The sequence below is a fragment of the Oncorhynchus gorbuscha genome, linkage group LG14 (genome assembly GCF_021184085.1).
Source record: "Oncorhynchus gorbuscha isolate QuinsamMale2020 ecotype Even-year linkage group LG14, OgorEven_v1.0, whole genome shotgun sequence".
Taxonomy (NCBI): domain Eukaryota; kingdom Metazoa; phylum Chordata; class Actinopteri; order Salmoniformes; family Salmonidae; genus Oncorhynchus; species Oncorhynchus gorbuscha.
The window spans coordinates 15,359,518-15,384,130 of NC_060186.1; the positions used below are offsets into that span (position 1 = coordinate 15,359,518).

Genomic DNA, 24,613 nt, shown 5'->3' on the forward strand with positions numbered 1-24,613 from the left:
TAATGAAACCTCTGTGGAAGCAGAGAGCATTACCAAAGGGGGATTATTGAGAAAATCATCCCAAATTGGAATACTGGTGACAGGCCTGAGTATGTGAGTCAAACACCCAGACAACATTATAGACCCATTAGGAGGACCTTTTCCAACCAACGAGCCCTGATTGTCAATTTACTAGAAATAATAATCTTAGTAACTACAGTAGATTTGGTGATGGAATTCCCCAAACATAAGTTGATGAATGTTGTGGTGGTTGCTATAAACAAACATGGTCCTTATCTGGATGGTTTTCAGTGATATGCTCAAGTATCACAAACAAACAGGACAGGGCTAGACTTTGGATAGGCTATAGACCTAGCTTCTTCAGACCTCAGCCAAAGATATACAGAGGTCAGGAAACTGTCCTCCATGTTGGTACCAAATGATCCATTGCAATAACATTCTAAGTCTGGAATGGAATTTCCCGTACATTCATGAATGTCAGCAACTCTTGGGGAAAACAACAGTTTACATAACTGTGTGCATCACTTTGACAAACTGATCTCGGATCAGTAATGCTGGTTCAGGGCATCTATATTGTGAACTCAGATCAGTGTTATGGGCCGATTTATTGTGTGTTTTACCTTGAAGTCAAAGCTGCACAGGCTGACTGCATCAGACTCATCCTTCTCTCTGCACTTCCGCTTCTGTGGACAGATTGAAATTAGATTGTTATTTTTCAAATTTAGACAGATAAATACACACACACACACACACACACACACACACACACACACACACACACACACACACACACACACACACACACACACACACACACACACACACACACACACACACACACACACACACACACACACACACACACACACACACACACACACTCTTTAGACAGATAGCTACACACACTCATGAGTCTCTCCAATTCACACAAAACAACTACATCTAGTCTGGACTCCTGCTGTTCTCTGATGTTAGAAATAGTTAGACTTTAATAGACAACCGCCACCCCTCTGCCCCATTACCCTGTCCTATCCTGGTCTCAGAGAATAACCCCAGTGAAGTGAAGAACTGCCACTATTGCCCCAGGGACAATGTTCACCCCTGCAGGTTCCATTGGGAAGAGGAAAGGGTTAATGAAGCACAAGAGCACTTGAACACCTGGGGAAAAGATCAGCTGGCAGGTGAGATGAGATCTGGCCCGGAGTTTGTGTGTATGCGACTAGGGTTGTAAAGGCTGGAGGAGCGCTGGAGGAGCGCTGGAGGAGCGCTGGAGGAGCGCTGGAGGAGCGCTGGCGTCGCCTGACTGCCGGGGCTCTTAGGGCGCTGTCATTAGGGCACATTAACCACAGAGGGAGTAGAGGGCCATCACAGGGCATTCAGGAAGTCGAGACGGGACCACGGGTGTGCAGAGTGAGTGAGACAGTATGTTGAGGTAGTTTTTTGTTATGAATAGTTTGTTTTGAAGGAGGTAAATGGGCATTTCTTCCACAAACCTGTCAGCTTTCCACAGTAAAGACAACTCCTTGTGTAACATAAAGACAACTCCTTGTGCAATATAAAGACCACTTCTTGTGTAACATAAAGACAACTCCTTGTGCAACATAAAGACAACTCCTTGTGCAACATAAAGACAACTCCTTGTGCAACATAAAGACCACTCCTTGTGCAACATAAAGACCACTCCTTGTGTAACATAAAGACCACTCCTTGTGCAACATAAAGACCACTCCTTGTGCAACATAAAGACCACTCCTTGTGCAACATAAAGACCACTCCTTGTGCAACATAAAGACCACTCCTTGTGCAACATAACGACCACTCCTTGTGCAACATAACGACCACTCCTTGTGCAACATAACGACCACTCCTTGTGCAACATAACGACCACTCCTTGTGCAACATAACGACCACTCCTTGTGCAACATAAACCACTCCTTGTGCAACATAACGACCACTCCTTGTGCAACATAACGACCACTCCTTGTGCAACATAACGACCACTCCTTGTGCAACATAACGACCACTCCTTGTGCAACATACCACTCCTTGTGCAACATAACGACCACTCCTTGTGCAACATAACGACCACTCCTTGTGCAACCACTCCTTGTGCAACATAACGACCACTCCTTGTGCAACCACTCCTTGTGCAACATGCAACACTCCTTGTGCAACATAACGACCACTCCTTGTGCAACATAACGACCACTCCTTGTGCAACATAACGACCACTCCTTGTGCAACATAACGACCACTCCTTGTGCAACATAACGACCACTCCTTGTGCAACATAACGACCACTCCTTGTGCAACATAACGACCACTCCTTGTGCAACATAACGACCACTCCTTGTGCAACAACCACTCCTTGTGCAACATAACGACCACTCCTTGTGCAACATAACGACCACTCCTTGTGCAACATAACGACCACTCCTTGTGCAACATAACGACCACTCCTTGTGCAACATAACGACCACTCCTTGTGCAACATAACGACCACTCCTTGTGCAACATAACGACCACTCCTTGTGCAACATAACGACCACTCCTTGTGCAACATAACGACCACTCCTTGTGCAACATAACGACCACTCCTTGTGCAACACGACCACTTGTGCAACATAACGACCACTCCTTGTGACCACTCCTTGTGCAACATAACGACCACTCCTTGTGCAACATAACGACCACTCCTTGTGCAACATAACGACCACTCCTTGTGCAACATGCACCACTCCTTGTGCAACATAACGACCACTCCTTGTGCAACATAACGACCACTCCTTGTGCAACATAACGACCACTCCTTGTGCAATATAACTTGTGCAACATAACGACCACTCCTTGTGCAACATAAAGACACTCCTTGTGCAACTAACGACCACTCCTTGTGCAACATAACGACCACTCCTTGTGCAACATAACGACCACTCCTTGTGCAACATACTCCTTGTGCAACATAAAGACCACTCCTTGTGCAACATAAAGACCACTCCTTGTGCAACATAACGACCACTCCTTGTGCAACATAACGACCACTCCTTGTGCAACACCACTCCTTGTGCAACATAAGACCACTCCTTGTGCAACATAACGACCACTCCTTGTGCAACATAACGACAACTCCTTGTGCAACATAACGACCACTCCTTGTGCAACATAACGACCACTCCTTGTGCAACATAACGACCACTCCCACTCCTTGTGCAACATAACGACCACTCCTTGTGCAACACCACTCCTTGTGCAACATAACGACCACTCCTTGTGCAATATGCAAACGACCACTCCTTGTGCAACTCACTCCTTGCAACATGCACTCCTTGTAAAGACAACTCCTTGTGCAATATAAAGACAACTCCTTGTGCAATATAAAGACAACTCCTTGTGCAATATAAAGACAACTCCTTGTGCAATATAAAGACAACTCCTTGTGCAATATAAAGACAACTCCTTGTGCAATATCTGATCATACAAGGTGAGAAAATGTGAATTTGCATGGTTCATAAATTACAAGGGGACACAAGGGGCCTCCATATGCAATGCCCCAGATGAGAGAACAAGGCTAGATGATTAGCTAGCCCACTAAGGGGAGTGAACAGTGCTTTGGCTAACATAAAGTTACTCAATACTACAGTACAGCTCCTTATCAAGAGATTCTCATTTAATGCTACAGCTGTTGAATACAGTAGTTCCACACTCAGTCAGTTTTTTTAAAGGTAGGCTAATTGAGGCAGTTAGGACCTTTTCTGAAGCTAATGAGGGAAGTGGGATCAATCAATTCAACTCTTGTTTATAGTAGAGCTGACGGTAAAAGGAGAGCCTGAAACTGGCAATCTGATCAAAAGGCTACAAGTGTAGCCATTCATCAACTAGCTTTAAAAAAGGCTCATTAGCCAATAGCTTTAGACTAGTGTCTTTAATCAGCTAGTGACTGAACGACTAATCATTAAGCTGATCCCCATTCAAAAAGGAATTCAAGTGATTGATCAGAGAAAATAACAAGACATTAAAGAGTTTACCATCAGAGGGCTTAACTGCATAGTGCTAGGCTAGCTATTAAATAACGATGTGTTTCTGGTCAGTTTTTGATGAAATCATCAAAAAGGGTGTGCCAGGTTAGATGGAATGTTTACACTGGACTAGAGGCATAATGTAGAAGCTCCTCAGTTCATGAAGCTAACAAACTACTGCATATGCCATGCAAGTCTGGGCTAGAGGGGTCTCTTCTTCAGAGCCTCCCCCAGACAACAAGGCTTGTGTGAGGGCAGAGTCCCTGTTGACTGCTGCTGCTGCCCATGCAAATGATACAATTTTACATTACCATAACATTATGGGCTGGGCTAAACTAACCTTTTAAACAGGCCCAGCTTCGGCCTGAGAAAAAAGGGCATTAATGTCAGGTGGGATTAGATAAAGAACTTGGTGATATTTGTTAAGTATGTTCTGCTTGATAGAATGATAGGTGAGAAACATTGATTGCACAGAGAGAGGGAAACAGTGAGAGAAGGAGGGAGTGGTAGAGGGAGGATGGGGAGAGGTGCAGAAAGGACAGAGTGGGGGTTGGGAGTGAGGCAACAGTGGAGTTCTCTCACAAGTAACACTGGCCTATTATTGTGCTAGCCTGTTTGTGTGTGTGTCACGTGAAAATGGCACAATAAAACCATGACCTGGTCAGCTGCCAGAATACACAACCTGGCTGGCCCTATGTAATTACCGGCACAAAACAAAGTATGAGGTAGGTAGGCATAGAAAAAGGTGGGGGCTGTGGGGTCGACACTGTGTTAAAGAATGCCATGGACTCTCAAGAGATTCTAGAACAGAGACTATGATAAACAGTGGTCATACTTAGTACCCCACCTCAGTCTTTTGGTATGTGCTGGGTAGGTTTATGTTGATATCATTGAATTAGGGTGCTTGATCTTACACACAGAGACACACACATAGGCACATCAAAATACAATCTCAATTCCTAGGCGCACACACACACACACACACACACACACACACACACACACACACACACACACACACACACACACACACACACACACACACACACACACACACACACACACACACACACACACACACACACACACACACACACACACACACACACACCTGTTTGAAGTAGGAACGTTTGCATGGAAAGCGATGCTGACTGACATTCTGTCTGTCTGAACACGTCGCTGGGAGAGACAGAAAAGCTGCGATCTCCCCTACTAATTACCTGCCTACATTCACACAACAGCAGTTGGGCTTTGCACAGAACTGGAAACCTAAATGACATTCTCAACATTACAGAACTGCCCTGAGGCCTTGCTAATGTAGTCTGAGATAATATGAAACACTACAGCCCCCCCCCCCTACCTAAACTGTACTATGCCCGCCCCAGCCTCTAGAAAGTCCCCTACATTCCCACATCAAAGCACAGGATCCTCCTGACCTTATTCACGTTTCAAGGTAGAGATAGGAGGGGATGGGAGACAAAGGAGAAGAAAGGAGCCCACCGTTTGTCTACATTTCTCTCTCTTTGGGTAGATTTATAAAAGTTGAGATAATAATGGAGTCATGGGGGGTGGGGGGGGCCTAGGCAACACGCGCTATATGCTTTTAGTGGTTGAGGTAAGCATGCCAGTTAAAGTAAATTAGTGGAATCAAAGGCAACGTTTGGCACGAGATGAAGAGCCGCTAGCCTCCTCTCCTCTACCCCTCCCTCGTCCCTTCTTTTCATCTCCTCCTCTCCCCGGCTCAGATGAGTGATAGATAGGGTTTCAGCTGGGGTTCACTCATAAACCCTGGAATGCTCCAGGGCTTGTCGTTCCGTTCCTTTCTCTAATCTCTCCTCTCAACTCTGTTTCCAATCACTGATCACATTGAGGTCTAGGTTTTACTGTAAACAGTAGGCCGGCCAATCTGAGAGGAACAGGAGCTATGTTGATTCCATTATGTTGAAGGGGAAATAGAAACAGGAAATTTTTCTTGTTTGTTCACTGTTGGGTCACTGGGTAGTATGTCCTGTGCCTGGCATCAGCTGTGAGGGAGTCATGCAATTAAAAGGTTCCTGAATGGAGGATCAGATGGACCTGCAGAATGCTTACGTCACCTCTCACTCAGAGGTGATTGCGAGTTGCATGAGCGATTCAAGGTTTAGTTTGAGTGCCTTTATTTTGGGGATCAAGGTTATCATGAACAATGCAGTAACGTGTATTTTTTAAACTAGGCAAGTTAGTTAAGAACAAATTCTTATTCATAATGACAGCCTACATCGGCCAAACCTGGACGTCGCTGTGCCAATTGTGCACCGCCCTATGGGACTCCAATCATGGCCGGATGTGATACAGCCTGGATTCGAACCAGGGAATAAACTAGTGACTCCTCTTGCACTGAGATGCAGTGTCTTAGACTGCTGTGCCACTCAGGAGCCTGAGTGACACCATCATCCACTATGGAGTAATGGGTGAAGACTGGGTTACAATAGACTATGTTCTGAATACCGATACACAAGTGATGCCGGATGCATCCAAGATGCAGTCCAAACCTCCCCTCAAAACCTTAAGACCAAAGTGATTCAGTCATTTGTCATTATCGCTTACTAATAAAGGACTTTTTCCTAAACCTAAGTGCAAAGAGTCCGTATCTGTGGTCCAAGTCAGAGGAACTTTACAGCTTTGAGAATGAACAGGTCCATTTGCTTCTGTGTCGGTTTAAAAACACCAAGGCCAGATTTGAAGCCAAAACAGACAGTTTTGCACAAACAGGCCGGATAGCCATAATCGTCCCAAACAATGCCAGGATAAAATGTGGAGGACAGTGGAATGAGCCAAGGTTCTGTGAGGGAACAGGGAAACACAAAAACAAGAGCTGGATGGAGGCTGTACTCACCAGACTGAAGTCCCATTGAGGTCCAGGGGTGAGGAAGGTGAAGGAGCTCCCTCTTCTCAGTCCAGGCCTACAAGATGAAGATGGAAAAAGAGCAGGAAATGATTGCTTGTTCAACTAGTACAATATGAATAACACCATACCCTACACCATAATTCAAAAAGGTGACACTACTAAGACCTTTACATCTCAGGGCACGAGATGACATAACACCACCACAACGCCAGCAGGTAACAACCGCATGCAAGAACGCAAGCTCACCCCTGCCTTGTGAACGCTCAATCATGGTAGTGCAGGAAGTGCCTCAAACACAATAACTACTTCAGTCATTCAGTGCCTTCCCCAAAGACCCATGCTCAGGTGCCACCGTATACATCTGTGGCACACGGTGCATGGGCTCTGGTACATACCACAGCCTGCTGTAGCCATAACGATGTCCCCTTCGCTGCATCCTCAGACAGCCAGCTAGGATAGACACCCAGCAGAGTAGATCCAGTCAGAGAACTGTCCTTCACCCCTCACTCTCTGTGCAGCACCCACAGGGTTACCAGGTCTCCAAGATGTCCTCACAATACTCATGGACCTCATGGAACCCCTCGAATACAATACTCACCCTTATCAGGTTATCATCAATGATTAAACTTCTGATTATATTTAATCATTGATAACCTGATGAGGGAGAGATCTGTATAAGGGATTTTTGAGGGATTACGTCAGTCTGGCCATTAGAGTGGGCTAGTTTAGGTCAGATCAGGACAAGTTGAGAGCTCTTAGACAAAGCGGAATCTATTCCCTCTGTCTGACGAGACGATTCCCCTTCAGACAGGCACCCTGTCAGCACACCTAAAAACCTCTGTCAGTCTTTTGAGACAGAAGGATTGGATTTCTATTATTGCCCTGTCACACACTGATAACAACCCACATGAGTGACGATGAAGCCAAATTGGATGGCTTTCAAAAAGACCAGTTTCCACATTGTTTGGGTTTGAGTTCATGTCAAGGTGTTACTTAGATGAACACTCATATCTTCTGAAACCATCAACAATATGTTCAGATCATATCTGAAAACAGATTGGTGATAATGGTCTTTATATATTTTGAGAAACCTCAAAGGAAATTAAACCTCTACAATCCTAACATTCTTTCCTTGATTCCATTGAACCACTTGTCTCTAGCATGTGTTCCTCTTGTACTGCTATTACTGGGCCAAGTCATTCCGTTGGCCTGCCTGCCTCGTTGCTACAGGTGGCATTGTGCACAGTGACACAGCACTTGTCTATAGTGAAGGGCAGACTGCACTGACCGCAGCTGTGGTGCCACTCTACAGCTTCCTATGTGGTCTGCACTCAGAAATCGGTACTGAACGACTAGTAGTGGAGGCCTGGCGGACAGTGGTGGAGTGAGTGAGTGAAAGAGCAAGAGAGCCCGGGTGCGAGAGAAAGAGAGCCCGGGTGCGAGAGAAAGAGAGCCGGGGTGCGAGAGAAAGAGAGCCCGGGTGCGAGAGAAAGAGAGCCCGGGTGCGAGAGAAAGAGAGCCGGGGTGCGAGAGAAAGAGAGCCGGGGTGCGAGAGAAAGAGAGCCGGGGTGCGAGAGAAAGAGAGCCCGGGTGCGAGAGAAAGAGAGCCCGGGTGCGAGAGAAAGAGAGCCGGGGTGCGAGAGAAAGAGAGCCGGGGTGCGAGAGAAAGAGAGCCGGGGTGCGAGAGAAAGAGAGCCGGGGTGCGAGAGAAAGAGAGCCCGGGTGCGAGAGAAAGAGAGCCCGGGTGCGAGAGAAAGAGAGCACGGGTGCGAGAGAAAGAGAGCACGGGTGCGAGAGAAAGAGAGCACGGGTGCGAGAGAAAGAGAACAAGTGTGAGAGCACAACTGTGAGAGAAAGAGAGCACGAGTGAGAGCACAAGTGTGAGAGAAAGAGAGCACGAGAGAATGAGTGTGAGAGAAGAGAGAAAGAGAGCACGAGTGAGAGAGAAAGAGCACGAGTGTGAGAGAAAGAGAACAAGTGTGAGAGCACGAGTGTGAGGGAAAGAACAAGTGTGAGAGACAGAACAAGTGTGAGAGAAAGCGAGAACGAGTGAGAAAAAGAGCACGTGTGAGAAATAACAAGTGTGAGAGAAAGAAAGCATGAGTGAGAGCACAAGTGCGAGAGAAAGAGAACGAGAGCACGAGTGTGAGAGCACGAGTGTGAGAGCACTAGTGTGAGAGCACGAGTGTGAGAGCACGAGTGTGAGAGCACGAGTGTGAGAGCACGAGTGTGAGAGCACTAGTGTGAGAGCACGAGTGTGAGAGCACTAGTGTGAGAGCACGAGTGTGAGAGCACTAGTGTGAGAGCACGAGTGTGAGAGCACTAGTGTGAGAGCACGAGTGTGAGAGCACTAGTGTGAGAGCACGAGTGTGAGAGCACTAGTGTGAGAGCACGAGTGTGAGAGCACTAGTGTGAGAGCACGAGTGTGAGAGCACTAGTGTGAGAGCACGAGTGTGAGAGCACTAGTGTGAGAGCACGAGTGTGAGAGCACTAGTGTGAGAGCACGAGTGTGAGAGCACTAGTGTGAGAGCACGAGTGTGAGAGCACTAGTGTGAGAGCACGAGTGTGAGAGCACTAGTGTGAGAGCACGAGTGTGAGAGCACTAGTGTGAGAGCACGAGTGTGAGAGCACTAGTGTGAGAGCACTAGTGTGAGAGCACGAGTGTGAGAGCACTAGTGTGAGAGCACGAGTGTGAGAGCACTAGTGTGAGAGCACGAGTGTGAGAGCACTAGTGTGAGAGCACTAGTGTGAGAGCACGAGTGTGAGAGCACTAGTGTGAGAGCACGAGTGTGAGAGCACTAGTGTGAGAGCACGAGTGTGAGAGCACTAGTGTGAGAGCACGAGTGTGAGAGCACTAGTGTGAGAGCATGAGTGTGAGAGCACTAGTGTGAGAGCATGAGTGTGAGAGCACTAGTGTGAGTGTGAGAGCATGAGTGTGAGAGCACTAGTGTGAGAGCACGAGTGTGAGAGCACTAGTGTGAGAGCACGAGTGTGAGAGCACTAGTGTGAGAGCATGAGTGTGAGAGCACTAGTGTGAGAGCACGAGTGTGAGAGCACTAGTGTGAGAGCATGAGTGTGAGAGCACTAGTGTGAGAGCACGAGTGTGAGAGCACTAGTGTGAGAGCATGAGTGTGAGAGAACGAAGAACATAGGGAGTTCAGACAAGTCAAACAGGAAGAAAAATATAGGACTAAAAGGTGGAAAGTAGATTGTAGGGAATAAGGCCAAGGATAAAGAGAGTGATGGGAGAATCAACAAGGGAAAAGAGAGAAAAAAAGCTTAGACTATGTACAGACTCAGTGAGCATAGCTTTGCTATTGAGAGAGGCCGCCGTAGGCGGACCTCAAACATATGTTTAACATGCCAATAAATCCCTTTGAATTGAGCGAGAGAGAGAGACCTGGGCAGAAGAGAGAGTTGTGTCTGTGTGGCACTGGGAGATGTGAAAGGTCACTACAGGTGGTCAACAGACACCACACCCCTCCGCCATCTTACCCCTTTACATCATGAGGACTGTGGTCAGTGACACTCATGGTAGAGACCATCCAGCCATTATGAGCGAGAGTCCTACGCACAAGCAGTGCTGCTCCTGCATGAGTCAGAACCACAGCGTGAACGGGATGATCGGTTTGACTCAGTATTCAACTGAACGCACCATAAGGTGGGAAAAAGAAGGGAGAGTTTAGTTACTGGATCTGCTGTGGCCTGGAGGTGAGGAGGATGGTTATGACGACTGTCAAGAACACCCCTAGGGTGTGTATTAATGTGTACATTATTCAAAATGACATTACCTCAGACAATGAGCCATGATGTGAAACAAATCTGAAGAGACACCAGTAATAAGTACCCTGATAGGTCTATCAACAGTATGCTATCAGAAACGTCTCTGTTCAGTGAGACATTCCTGTCCAATAGACATCCCAGTGACATCTGGCAGCCAATGAGCTCATAAAGTGAGGTGATGCTTTGTGTTATTCTATGTTCTGGGAACCGGTGTGTTCTGTAGACAGCAGGAACACTGAGGTATGCGAGGTGATGAATGAAAGCTATGCTGCTACGCTGTGACGACCTGGGTGGTTCTCTGGTGTCTGCCTGGTGGTGGTGTCTGAGGAATGCAATGGAGCTTCACAGGAACACTAGATAATCACAGTAGCTCCTTCAGGAGAAGCCAAGGGACGGCCAGAGCAGGGCTATTTCTCAGACAGTGGTCAAAACATGCAGGGAATGAGGCTGGAGCCCAACACGGGTGTGTGTGTACACCAACACATATATCACCAGCAGTCCTGTCTCTCATTATTCTAAACAAACACAGTAAAAAGGTACATTATGTAATAATGCAGAAAATAATTCCACCCAGAGACTGGGAAAGGCATTTGCTAACAGGATTTAGGCCTAATCATGATGTTTTGGAAGGTTCTTCCTCTCTGATAAACACGTTGTTCAGCAAATGACATCAACGTTGTATCATCCTAGAGTGGTTAGGCCAGCATTGCTTTTACTCACATTTCTGACCCACACACACCAGATAACAGTCACACCTGACCCTAGCCTAAATCGATTATTTCAGATTCTGTAATGTTGATGGGATGTAATGTTGTTTAGAGGGCCACAACCGGACGTTGCTGGGACAATTGCGCGCCGCCCTATGGGACTCCCAATCATGGCCGGTTGTGATACAGCCTGGATTCGAACCTGGGTGTCTGTAGTGACGCCTCAAGCTCTGAGATGCAGTGCCTTAGGCCGCTGAGCCACTCGGGAACCTGGGTCATTCAAATGAGAAAAAAAAACATCCCAATTACAAAACACATGATTATTTCAGACACAATTTCCTTTTATCTGACCTTATGTGGACCGGATGTTTAAGGATGCTGACCTGTTAAAAAACAGAGATAGCAATGTGGTGCACCTGACAGACTTCATCATAAAAACCCCTCCGAGTGTCTGACTGTGCATGCCTGAAGGTCATTTACTCTGAAATCTTTACCTGGGGCAAGAGAGTTTTTCCAGGTGAGAAATACTGGAAGAGCGGAGGCCAGGGGAGCGGGAGGTGGAGTGGTTGGAATCAGTTTTATATAACCTAACCTAACAAACAAAGGCAGGGCCTACTATGATGCCTTTCCACTGACTCACAGCACATACAGCTCTCTCACACTGGCACAGTGAAAGTGGCCTTTGCCCCAAAGCTGACTGCTATGACCAAGTGAATACGAAGTGACATCAATCACGTATGCATAAAAAGGCCCCACACACCAGCACAATGGCTGGTATCAGCTTTCTGAACAGCTCATCGTGGGTTGGAAACGTGACATTGGATACATTACATTGAATACACCTGAATGCGATTGTTAAAGGGTCTAAAAACTATAGATGTTTTACAATCTAGGTTTGTAGGACATTATATAGATAGTTGTTTATTTTTCTAGAACATTACTGACCATTCTGCTCCCACGACACCGGTCCATTGTAAAAGGAGACAAAGGTCGGTCCCTGGGGCTTGTGATTGGACGTCACGGGCAGGGGTATGATTCTTACTCAGAGGTAGACCTATCTCTTACACACTTCTGTGGGTGAATAACACCTGAATAGGCTGGAAGCAAGTCAGAAAATGTTGACATAATTGAGGCTGAAGGACAGTGAATAACGATCGAGACACAGGAACACGCGGCTCAATAATCACAAAGGTAACATGCAATCAAACACCTATTACCTAGTAGTCCAAAGTCCACTGAGCAACACTCTCCTTGTTTCCCTGCAGGGTTGGCTATTGGGGTCATATTTATAGTCACAGTTTTCCATGTTTTCCCAACAGTGGGCAGGGGCCTTTTGGCACAAAGGATAGAAAGCCTACCAGTGTGCCACATGCCAACATCAAATTTCTCAGTACTGATTACCCCAAAATAAATGTGACTTTTGGCTCCCTGTCTGCTGTCTGTCTAAAACTGAAATAGTAAGTTTGATTTAAAGGCCTGGGGAAATTCATGAAGACTATGTGTCATAAATTGTATACTCAAACAGGAAAGATTAAAAAAGTATAAACAAATCAAGTATTTTCTTCCTTACAAGTAGAGGTTGGAGTCACACGGGAACACTATCTTTATGAGACTTTGAACAAGAAGTCCAAGTCCTTTCATGAGACATATGCTGTTCTGTAGGCCAGAGAGATATGCAGAATTCAGCAAAAATATTGGTGTACAACGTAAAACACCAAATAATGCATGCAGAGCAAGAATTAGGTCGATACCCGCTAATGATAAAAATCCAGAAAAGAGACGTTCAATTCGACAACCACCTAAATGGAAATCGATTCCCTAACCATACATAACAAAGCCGTCACCTACAGAGAGATGAACCTATAGATGAGTCCCAGGGCTCTGTTCAAACAAACAGAAAGCACAAAGCAACACAATTAGACCCAACCAAAACACGAGAAAACATAACAATAATTAGTTGACATATTGGAAACTACTAACAAAAAAACTGAGCAAACTAGATGCTTATTTGACCATAAACAGAGAGTACACAGAGGCAGAATACCTGACCACTGTGACTGACCCAAAACAAGGAAGGTTGACAGGCAGACCTGGCTCCCAAGAAAAGACAGGCCGCCGTAGGCAGACCTGGCTCCCAAGAAAAGACAGGCCGCCGTAGGCAGACCTGGCTCCCAAGAAAAGACAGGCCGCCGTAGGCAGACCTGGCTCCCAAGAAAAGACAGGCCGCCGTAGGCAGACCTGGCTCCCAAGAAAAGACAGGCCGCCGTAGGCAGACCTGGCTCCCAAGAAAAGACAGGCCGCCGTAGGCAGACCTGGCTCCCAAGAAAAGACAGGCCGCCGTAGGCAGACCTGGCTCCCAAGTAAAGACAGGCCACAGTAGGCAGACCTGGCTCCCAAGAAAAGACAGGCCGCCGTAGGCAGACCTGGCACCCAAGAAAAGACAGGCTACCGTAGGCAGACCTGGCTCCCAAGAAAAGACAGGCTACCGTAGGCAGACCTGGCTCCCAAGAAAAGACAGGCTACCGTAGGCAGACCTGGCTCCCAAGAAAAGACAGGCTACCGTAGGCAGACCTGGCTCCCAAGAAAGGACAGGCTACCGTAGGCAGACCTGTCTCCCAAGAAAAGACAGGCTATGTGCTCCCAAGAAAAGCCACCTCCTGCCAAATGTATGACCATTTAGAGGCATATATTTCCCTCAGATTACACAGACCCACAAAGAATTTGAAAACAAATTCAATTTTGATAAATTCCCATATCTATTCGGTGAAATACCAGTGTGCCATCACAGCAGTAAGATGACCTGTTGCCACAAGAATAGGGCAACCAGTGAAGAACAAACACCATTGTAAATACAACTCATATTTATGTTTATTTTCCCTTCTGTACTTTCATTTTTTGCCCATCATTACAACACTGTATATAGACATAATATGACATTTGAAATGTCTCTATTCAGTCAGAATTTGAGGGTAATGTTTACTGTATATTATCCATTTCACTTGCTTTGGCAATGTCAATATATGTTTCCCTTGCGAATAAAGCCCTTTGAATTGAATTGATAGGAAGTCTAAACGGTTTACTTGGCACGTCCCAACTCTGACAAAAACTGTCAGACTGGCTTCTATTCCCAGACCATCAGGCTGCTCGATAGTCACTAGGCAGCTCCCTGCTACACCCCCCGACTACCCCCAATGGACATTTATCATTGCTACAGTGTAAGGGGCAGCAGGTAGCCTAGTGGTTAGAGCGTTGGGCGAGCAACCGAAAGGTTGCAAGATCGAAACCCGAGCTGGCAAGGTGCAAATTTGTAGTTCTGCCCCTGAACCCACTGTTCCTAGGCCATCATTGAAAATAATAATTAGTTCTTAACTGTAAAGGTTACATTTTTTAAAATAATAATTATGTAAAGTATATAGTATTATTTTTTATATTCCTGTTTCATTCACTCTTACCCTGCCCCCAGTTGTAAATGTGGTTATATTATTATCATCTTTATTTTGTCTCACTCAATTCTTTTTAGAATGACCTGCACTGTTGGAGCACGGCGCATAAGATTTTCCCTGTACACGGAAATTACATCTGCATCCCTACACATGTGACTAACAAACTATTTATCTATCATCCAAACACCCACACCAACTGTTATTCGTAGTTACTTGATTAATTTGTTGGCATTTACTGCCACCTTGTGGTCAACTAGTGTGTATTACAGTATTGCAGCATACTGTCCAGTAGTACACAATTATTTGCAGTACTTGCTATCTGTAGCCGACTGTCTGTTTAAAAGTTTACAATTACGGCATGTGCTGACGCAAAAGGATAATTAGGTCCTGACGGGAACATGCAAAAGTAACCAGCTAAAATAGTTTTCCAAGGACTTGGAATATGCAACCAGCACTACCTTCTAGCTGCAATATAAATGTGTTTGCTTGTTTAATTAAGGATCGGCTTTCCGTTAACGGGACAGTTAGAAATCATGCAGCGCGTTATATCAAGAAAACACTTTTTTCAATGCAATAGGTTATATTATTATATTATATATTGTTGGATAATTTCACCTCTGAAGGTGAAATGTGTGCTTAGAGCAAGATTTCAGAATGTATCATCCAAAGGGTCCCAGAGATAACATGAAGTGCTGTTTTGTTAGATAAAATTTTTCATATCCTAAAAAGGTCCATATAGCACTCACAATCGATTTTGTATTTCCACTCGTTCAATTTGCAAAGAAAGGAATCTGTGAAAATCTCACCCTGAACGTTGTTTGAACGAGTCAAATCATGTTCGTATCTATTCCTCAGAGATCCTAGAAGGTAACAAGACTTCATTAGGGGTGTAGTATATCTTATAGGACACCATATTTGGTCAGAGAGTGAGGCCTTCATGGCACGCCGATGATGCGGGTGGCCATCACTTGAACGACTGTATCTTTGTCAAATAAGCCTCAATCCAGGTTTAACAAAGCTAGCTAGATAGCCAATGGGAGATAGGACCATAAATCCAGAGGATTCCAGACTTTGATGACAGAATTTGCCCACGAAGGACCGCCGCGCCACCTTCTTGTTCAAGTGAGCAAGGCACAACAAGGTGAGTCCAAAAATGTATTGTATGCTGCTGCATAAATGATGTAATATGCCAGGGAGATATGTATACTGTAGCTAAGAATGTAATACTAATATACATTGTGTAGTAAGCTGTTGGTAGCCTGTGTTCTTCACCATATTAATTTGATCTCTTTTACCCCCATAACTTAGCCTACTGTTCTGACTTGGTGGTGCACATGTAGACTGTAGCCTGTTTTAGAAAAATGTCATCATTGAATATTGTAAGCGCTTTCATTGTCTGCTTATATGCCCCCTTTATTTATACTACAGTTCTGACTTGCTGTACAGGGAGAATACTGTAAGAACGACCTGTTCTGAATTATGTTGCTGTACATTTCAAAAGTGCTGAACAAATAGTTATATTGACTATGTCCGTCCTAGCTCATTAATGTCTTAATCGAAATTACAGATTGCCTCTTATGCACATTTGTTTAACCAAGTCAGCCATATTAGCTGTCTTTTTTTGTTAAAGGCAGTAAATGAGGCTGAATGAACTGTTTCGCTGCCAGACAAGTCGTAGTTGATATTCAGGTGTTGAGACTGCTGGTGGGACTCCACTGCTGGGACAGCTTTATGTAGGCCCTAGCAGTTTGTGGGCACCACCATTTGAATGTATTGTTTAGTGTTGTGGCTTTGCTGGCATGCAAATAAAACATTTTTTTTGTTGAGGTTGCCCCACCATGGAGAACAAGAGCACCTCCTCCCAGCTGCCCACTGCACTGAGGCTAGGTAACACGGTCACCAACGATAAATCCATGATAATCAAAAACTTCAACAAGCATTTCTCAACGGCTGGCCATGCCTTCCTCCTGGCTACTCCCCACCCCCCCCCCCCCCACGCGTACCTTTTCCGCTGTGCAATCTTGTTTCCGAGCCGGTCACGGGTGCACCTCAGCCACGCTAAAGGTACTAAACGATATCATAAACACCATCGGAAAAAGACAGTACTGTGCAGCCGTCTTCATCGACCTGGCCAAGGCTTTCGACTCTGTCAATCACCATATTCTTATCAGCAGACTCAGTAGCCTCGGTTTTTTCTAATGACTGCCTTGCCTGGTTCTCCAACTACTTTGCAGAGAGTTCAGTGTGTCAAATCGGAGGGCATGTTGTCCGGTCCTCTGGCAGTCTCTATGGGGGTGCCACAGGGTTCAATTCTCGGGCTGACTCTTTTCTCTGTATATATCAATGCTGTTGCTCTTGCTGCGGGCGATTCACTGATCCACCTCTACGCAGACGACACCATTCTGTATACTTCTGGCCCTTCCTTGGACACTGTGCTATCTAACCTCCAAACAAGCTTCAATGCCATACAACACTCCTTCCGTCGCCTCCAACTGCTCTTAAACGCTAGTAAAACCAAATGCATGCTCTTCAACCATTCGCTGCCTGCACCCGCAAGCCCGACTAGCATCACCACCCTGGATGGTTCCGACCTAGAATATGTGGACATCTATAATTACCTAGGTGTCTGGCTAGACTGTAAACTCTCCTTCCAGATTCATATCAAACATCTCCAATCAAAAATCAAATCTAGAATCAGCTTTCTATTTTGCAACAAAGCCTACTTCACTCACGCCGCATCTACAAAATGGCTTCCAATACTCTACTCAGCAAACTGGATGCAGTTTATCACAGTGCAATCCGCTTTGTTACTAAAGCCCCTTATACCACCCACCACTGCGACCTGTATGCTCTAGTCGGCTGGCCCTCACTACATATTCGTCGCCAGACCCACTGGCTCCAGGTCATCTATAAGTCCATGCTAGGTAAAGCTCCGCCTTATCTCAGTTCACTGGTCACGATGGCAACACCCACCCGTAGCACGAACTCCAGCAGGTGTATATCACTGATCATCCCTAAAGCCAACACCTCATTTGGCCGCATTTCCTTCCAGTTCTCTGCTGCCTGTGACTGGAACGAATTGCAAAAAATATATATATAAAAATATTTATATAAAAAAAAAAAAACTTTTTTTTAAATCGCTGAAGTTGGAGACTTTTATCTCCCTCACCAACTTTAAACATCTGCTATCTGAGCAGCTAACCGATCGCTGCAGCTGTACATAGTCGATCTGTAAATAGCCCACCCAATCCCCATACTGTTTTTATTTATTTACTTTTCTGCACACCAGTATCTCGACCTGCACATGACCATCTGATAATGTATCACTCCAGTGTTCATCTGCTAAATTGTAATTATTCGCCTACCTCCTCATGCCTTTTGCACACAATGTATATAGACTCTTTTTTTTCTTTTTTTCTACTGTGTTATTGACTTGTTTATTGTTTACTCTATGTGTAACTCTGTGTTGTTGTCTGTTCACACTGCTATGCTTTATCTTGGCCAGGTCGCAGTTGTAAATGATAACTTGTTCTCAACTAGCCTACCTGGTTAAATATTTATTTGCTAAAATGCTAAAATCGCCACTGGTTACACACTGGTTACCACCCGCCAGCATGGCATTGCTTATTAATCAGAAACAGCTGCAAAGTTACTCCTCTTCATGATAGATGCGCCAAACAGCCTTTTGTGCTCTTCGATGGGAAAAAATACCATAATCAATTGGATAATTTGTCAATTTATTCATATATAAATAAATCTCAATTGTATAAAATTGTATAATTACGTGATATGACAGCATTCCGCAAACCCGCTCCAAGATGAATGGTTGACCATTCATCACACTCGCCCTGCTTTGATAGGTGTAACGTTATCGATAATGAAAAGACACCCGTGAAAGAAAATTCAAGGAATTTATAGTAACATGTCATTTGCGGCGTGCATGAACTCATGAGCAAAGTCATCAAGCCTATAATTTCACTTCCCTTGTGAGAACCATGAGGTAAACTGGGGTGTAACAATGACAATTTACTCGAATTGTAACGTCAGCCAGGCACATGCTAGCCAACGAAACAAACATTACTGACGTAACTAATATGATTAGCTATCTAAATAATGTTAGCTAGAGTCTGTTGGTAATACGTTGTTAACGCCATATAAATAGTTTACACTTATAATCATTTCATCCCCTGCACTCAATAGTTAAGGCCGCGTTTGTCTCACCTTGATTTGCTATTGTTATTTCTCTCGGGGGATGTCTCATCATCTATGGTGAACTTCCTCTTCATGTTTGCCTTTCTCTTTGGTCTGTCATTCTGCTTCTCTGGTATCGAAATTTGAACCTGTGCTTCACCGGTTTCCTCCATTTGAAAGGCAGAACCAGAAATCAATGTTAAAGGATTCTCACCTAGATAATAGATAACTATTTATGAAAAAAATAATAACAGTAGACGGATGTTTGAAATTCTTTGAATATGGCGGAAATCTGAACAATGACCAATAAGGAAAGAGGTTCTAGTTCTAGTGAGGTTCTAGTTGCTAGGCTATATGGTTAAATGGGAGGGGTCATAACATAAACAGACGACTCTGGGCGGGGCCAGCACCTCTAATAACAATTGGAAATGCTGTTACAATGAACTTGCTTCTATTATCTGCACAAAACAACCCTTAGACGCAATTACATATCAATGCACTCTACCGTGTTTTTGTATTGTAATAGACTAATGTTGTGCATTTCTGCCCTCTTTGATATTTCAGTTCAACAAACAGTTGTGTTCTGCAAGGATTTAAAATATTACCTTATTGTTATGCAACTGCAAAAGGCAGATGGGATCATCTGGTGTGAAATGAACTATTCTGGATAGAATCACACACACACACACACACACACACACACACACACACACACACACACACACACACACACACACACACACACACACACACACACACACACACACACATGGAAAAATTACCCAATTGTCAAACCTTAATAGGAAGTTACTCAAGCAAAAGTGAAAATCACCCAGTAAAACACTACTTGAGTAAAAGTCTAAAAGTTATTAGTTTTGAAAATACTTAAGTATCACAAGTAAATGTAATTGCTAAAATATACTTGAATATCAAAAGTAAAAAATATAATTCATTTCAAATGTCTTATATTAAGCAAAGCAGACGGCAACATTTTCTTGTTTACAATTTACGGATAGCCAGGGGCACACTCCAACACATTATTTACAAAAGATGCATTTGTGTTTAGTGAGTCCACGCACGCACGCGCACGCACGCACGCACGCACACACGCACACACACACACACGCACACACGCACGCACGCACACACACACACACACACACACACACACACACACATGGAAAAATTACAATTGTCAAACTTAATAGGAAGTTACTCAAGCAAAAGTGAAAATCACCCAGTAAAACACTACAGTAACACACACACATTAGTTTTTACACACACATAGCCCCCATACATCCAGAGCCATGAGAACAGGAGCTTCATTTTCAATTAGAGAGACATGATCTATGGCCACAAACACACTGCTAAGTCTGACCAGCAGAGATAACATTTGTGTACATCCAGAGTGAGAACAGGAGCTTCATTTTCAATTAGAGAGACATGATCTATGGCCACAAACACACTGCTAAGTCTGACCAGCAGAGATGTGTGTGTGTGTGTGTGTGTGTGTGTGTGTGTGTGTGTGTGTGTGTGTGTGTGTGTATATGTGTGTGTCACCTGAGATACAAGCATGTTTTAAGCTCCCCCGTCCTCCCCCCTACAGTGAATCAGCCGTACTGACAGAATGAGGCCTTTCTATTACAGCAGACACACACACAGTAGGACAATCCAGGTGTGTTCACCTATCATCCGAAGGACAGGGAGAAGGAAGGAGCCCCTACCTGAATTAGTCCAGTATAAAGTATTTATTGCTGAATTTCAACAAATAGTTCCAAATCTAGCGTGCACGGAAAGGTCCAGGCTTCAGAAGTCATGGCGGCAGTTCACAGTTGCTGGTCACATTCCAGTAGGCGGTAACGGAACGCCCCCTGTCCTGGTGCTGTTACTGTGACATTAGTCTCCAGCAGGGCCGAGAGAGTGAGGGGCTCACACAGTTTAGTACACTGATATTTAACCTCAGTGCTCTCGGTCAAATCTAGGGCAGCACTTAGATACAGACACACACACACGCACAAAATATTTCTATAATTGTAATCATCACCAAAATCAATGTCTTGTCGCGTGTGATGAAATACCTTCTTGCCAGTTGTCCCTGCCTGAAAAGTTGACCTATCCTCAGAGAACTGCACACAGAGATGTGTTCACACCCATGATGCAGCTCTGTGGGACACAAAGTATTGCCATTCATCAATATACCTAACTGTACATGTACTGTACATGGTAATGGAGAGAAATATAATGTTTCAAATGTTTTGTGAAAACAACTCAAGACCACTCAACTCTTTCCCAGCACACGCACATGCTGCTCCACTAACTGCCCTCTCTTCTCGTCCCAGATGGCAATTTAAGAGGATGTTTCTGAGGAGGAACCCGGTCATATATTTGCATTATTAGAATGATTCTCTCAACTTTTGCTTTCTGATAGATCTCATCTCAATAATCTCATCCTTGCTCACTGGATGGAGGAAAGCCTTATTCCCTAAAGCCCTCTAAATCAATGCATGGACAATCTCACTACAGCCAATTCATAAGTATTATAATAACAAACTCTAATAATCTATCAAATCAAAACGTACTTTTTAGCCTGCATGGACGATTCAAAAACAAGTTGATACAATGAGAATACTGACATTGTGATTCAGAGGCTTAAGTGAAAGCACCGTTCCATCATATTTAGATATGATATTCAGCATTCTACAGGTCTTTGGGTGATGTCATAGTGTACTGTAGAACTGTAATGTAGAACTTTGCACTGTTGCTGAAACACCCCCAAAGTTGTATGTTGTGACATCGAAGCAATAATATGCTAGGTTGAAGATACCCAGGTTAGGAGGATTTCTAATATCCCATAAAGCTTTGTAAACAATTTCTAAACAAACAGACAAGCAATTTTTTACATTATTTTTTACTTCACCTTTATTTAACCAGGTAGGCTAGTTGAGAACAAGATCTCATTTACAACTGCGACCTGGCCAAGATAAAGCAAAGCAGTGTGACACAAACAACACAGAGTTACACATGGAATTAACAAGCGTACAGTCAATAACACAATATTTTAAAAAGAAAGTCTATATACAGTGTGAATGGCGTGAGGAGGTAAAGCAATAAATAGGCCATAGTAGCGAAGTAATTACAATTTAACAGATTAACACTGGAGTGAAAGATGAGCCGATGATGATGTGCAAGTAGAAAAACTGGTGTGCAAAAGAGCAGAAAAGTAAATAAAAACAATATGGGGATGAGGTAGGCAGATTGGCTGGGCTATTTACAGATGGGCTATGTACAGCTGCAGCGATCGGTTAGCTGCTCAAATAGCTGATGTTTAAAATTAGTGAGGGAAATATAAGTCTCCAGCTTCGGCGATTTTTGCAATTCGTTCCAGTCATTGGTAGCAGAGAACTGGAAGGAAAGGCGGCCAAAGGAGGTGTTGGCTTTGGGGATGACCAGTGAGATTTACGTGCTGGAGCACGTGCTACGGGTGGGTGTTGTTATCATGACCAGTGAGCTGAGATAAGGCGGAGCTTTACCTAGCAAAGACTTAAAGATGACCTGGAGCCAGTGGGTCTGTCGATGAATATGTAGCAAGGGCCAGCCGACTAGAGCATACAGGTCGCAGTGGTGGGTGGTATAAGGGGCTTTGGTGACAAAATGGATGGCACTGTGATAGACTGCATCCAGTTTGCTGAGTAGAGTATTGGAAGCTATTTTGTAGATGACATCGCCGAAGTCAAGGATCGTTTTACGAGGGTATGTTTGGCAGCATGAGTGAAGGAGGCTTTGTTGCGAAATAGGAAGCCGATTCTAGATCTAATTTTGGATTGGAGATGTTTAATATGAGTCTGGAAGGAAAGTACAGTCTAGCCAGACACCTAGGTATTTCTAGTTGTCCACATATTCTAAGTCAGAACCGTCCAGAGTAGTGATGCTAGTCGGGCGGGCTGGTGTGGGCAGCAAAGCATGCATTTAGTTTTACACACATTTAAGAGCAGTTGGAGGCCACGGAAGGAGTGTTGTATGGCTTTGAAGCTCATTTGGAGGTTAGTTAACACAGTGTCCAAAGAAGGGCTAGATTTATACAGAATGGTGTCGTTTGCGTAGAGGTGGATCAGGGAATCACCCGCAGCAAGAGCGACATCGTTAATATACAGAGAAAAGAGTCGGCCTAAGAATTGAACCCTATGGTATCCCCATAGAGACTGCCAGAGGTCCGGACATCAGGCCCTCCGATTTGACACACTGAACTCTGTCTGAGAAGTAGTTGGTGAACCAGGCGAGGCAGTCATTTGAGAAACCAAGGCTGTTGAGTCTGCCGATAAGAATACAGTGATTGACAGAGTCGAAAGCCTTGGCCAGGTCGATGAAGATGGCTGCACAGTACTGTCTTTTATCGATAGTGGTTATGATATCATTTAGTACCTTGAGCATGGCTGAGGTGCACCCGTGACCAGCTCGGAAACAAATTGCACAGCGGAGAAGGTACAGTGGGATTCGAATTGGTCAGTGATCTGTTTATTAACTTGGCTTTCGAAGACGTTAGAAAGGCAGGGCAGGATGGATATAGGTCTGTGACAGTTTGGGTCTAGAGTGTCTCCCCTTTGAAGAGGGAGATGACTGCAGCAGCTTTCCAATTTCCAATCTTTAGGGATCTCGGACGATATGAAAGAGAGGTTGAACAGACTGGTAATAGGGGTTGCAACAATGGCTTTGGATAATTTTAGAAAGAGAAGGTCCAGATTGTCTAGCCCAACTGATTTGTACAGGTCCAGGTTTTGCAGCTCTTTCAAAACATCTGCTATCTGGATTTGGGTGAAGGAGAAGCTGGGGAAGCTTGGGCAAGTAGCTGCGGGGAGTGCAGAGCTGTTGGCCGGGGGTTGGGGTAGCCAGGAGGAAAGCATGGCCAGCCGTAGAGAAATGCTTATTGAAATTCTCGATTATCGAGGATTTATCAGTGGTAACAGTGTTTCCTAGCCACAGTGCAGTGGGCAGCTGGGAGGAGGTGTTCTTATTCTCCATGGACTTTACAGTGTTCCAAAACATTTTGGAGTTTGAGCTACAGGATGCAAATTTCTGTTTGAAAAAGCTAGTCTTTGCTTTCCTGACTGACTGTGTGTATTGGTTCCTGACTCCCCAGAAAAGTTGCATATCGCGGGAACTATTCGATGCTAGTGCAGTCTGCCACAGGATGTTTTTGTGCTGGTCGAGGGCAGTCCGGTCTGGAGTGAACCAAGGGCTATATCTGTTCTTAGTTCTACATTTTTTGAAAGGGGCATGCTTATTTAAGATGGTGAGGATATCACTTTTAAAGAACGACCAGGCGATGCTAGTTATCAACTAGAATAAACATGAATCTGTTTAATTTTCATGAATACAACTTGTCCTTACCTATTTTGTCTTCAACCTTGCCAATACAGGCTCCACAGGAGGCTGGTGAGGGGAGAATGGCTCATAATACCACAGGTTTGATGTGTTTCTTACCGTTCATTCCATTCCAGCGATTACAATGAGCCTGTCCTCCCCAATTAGGTTCTAAAATAATGATATGAGTTGAAATTGCATAGTATCTCAGCTAATAATCATGTACAC

The 24,613-nt window shown here is 44.6% G+C and overlaps 1 protein-coding gene across 2 annotated transcripts in view; it reads right to left on the reverse strand.

Annotated features, from left to right (window-relative positions):
* The window catches only part of LOC123994538 (neuroepithelial cell-transforming gene 1 protein-like), a 42,960-nt gene extending 23,671 nt beyond the window's left edge, over positions 1-19,289 (reverse strand). The window contains exons 1-4 of one of the 2 annotated variants that reach the window (XM_046297239.1): positions 18,621-18,662; positions 10,399-10,492; positions 6,892-6,958; positions 621-683 (exon numbers count right to left, since the gene is read on the reverse strand). In XM_046297239.1, coding sequence (XP_046153195.1) covers positions 621-683; positions 6,892-6,958; positions 10,399-10,448 — 180 coding nt within the window. In that variant the 5' untranslated portion in view covers positions 10,449-10,492; positions 18,621-18,662. Of the gene's footprint in view, positions 1-620; positions 684-6,891; positions 6,959-10,398; positions 10,493-18,620; positions 18,663-19,057 lie in introns of those variants that run through there. The other variant, XM_046297238.1, reaches the window with a different exon arrangement.
* Between the last annotated feature and the right edge of the window lie 5,324 nt (positions 19,290-24,613).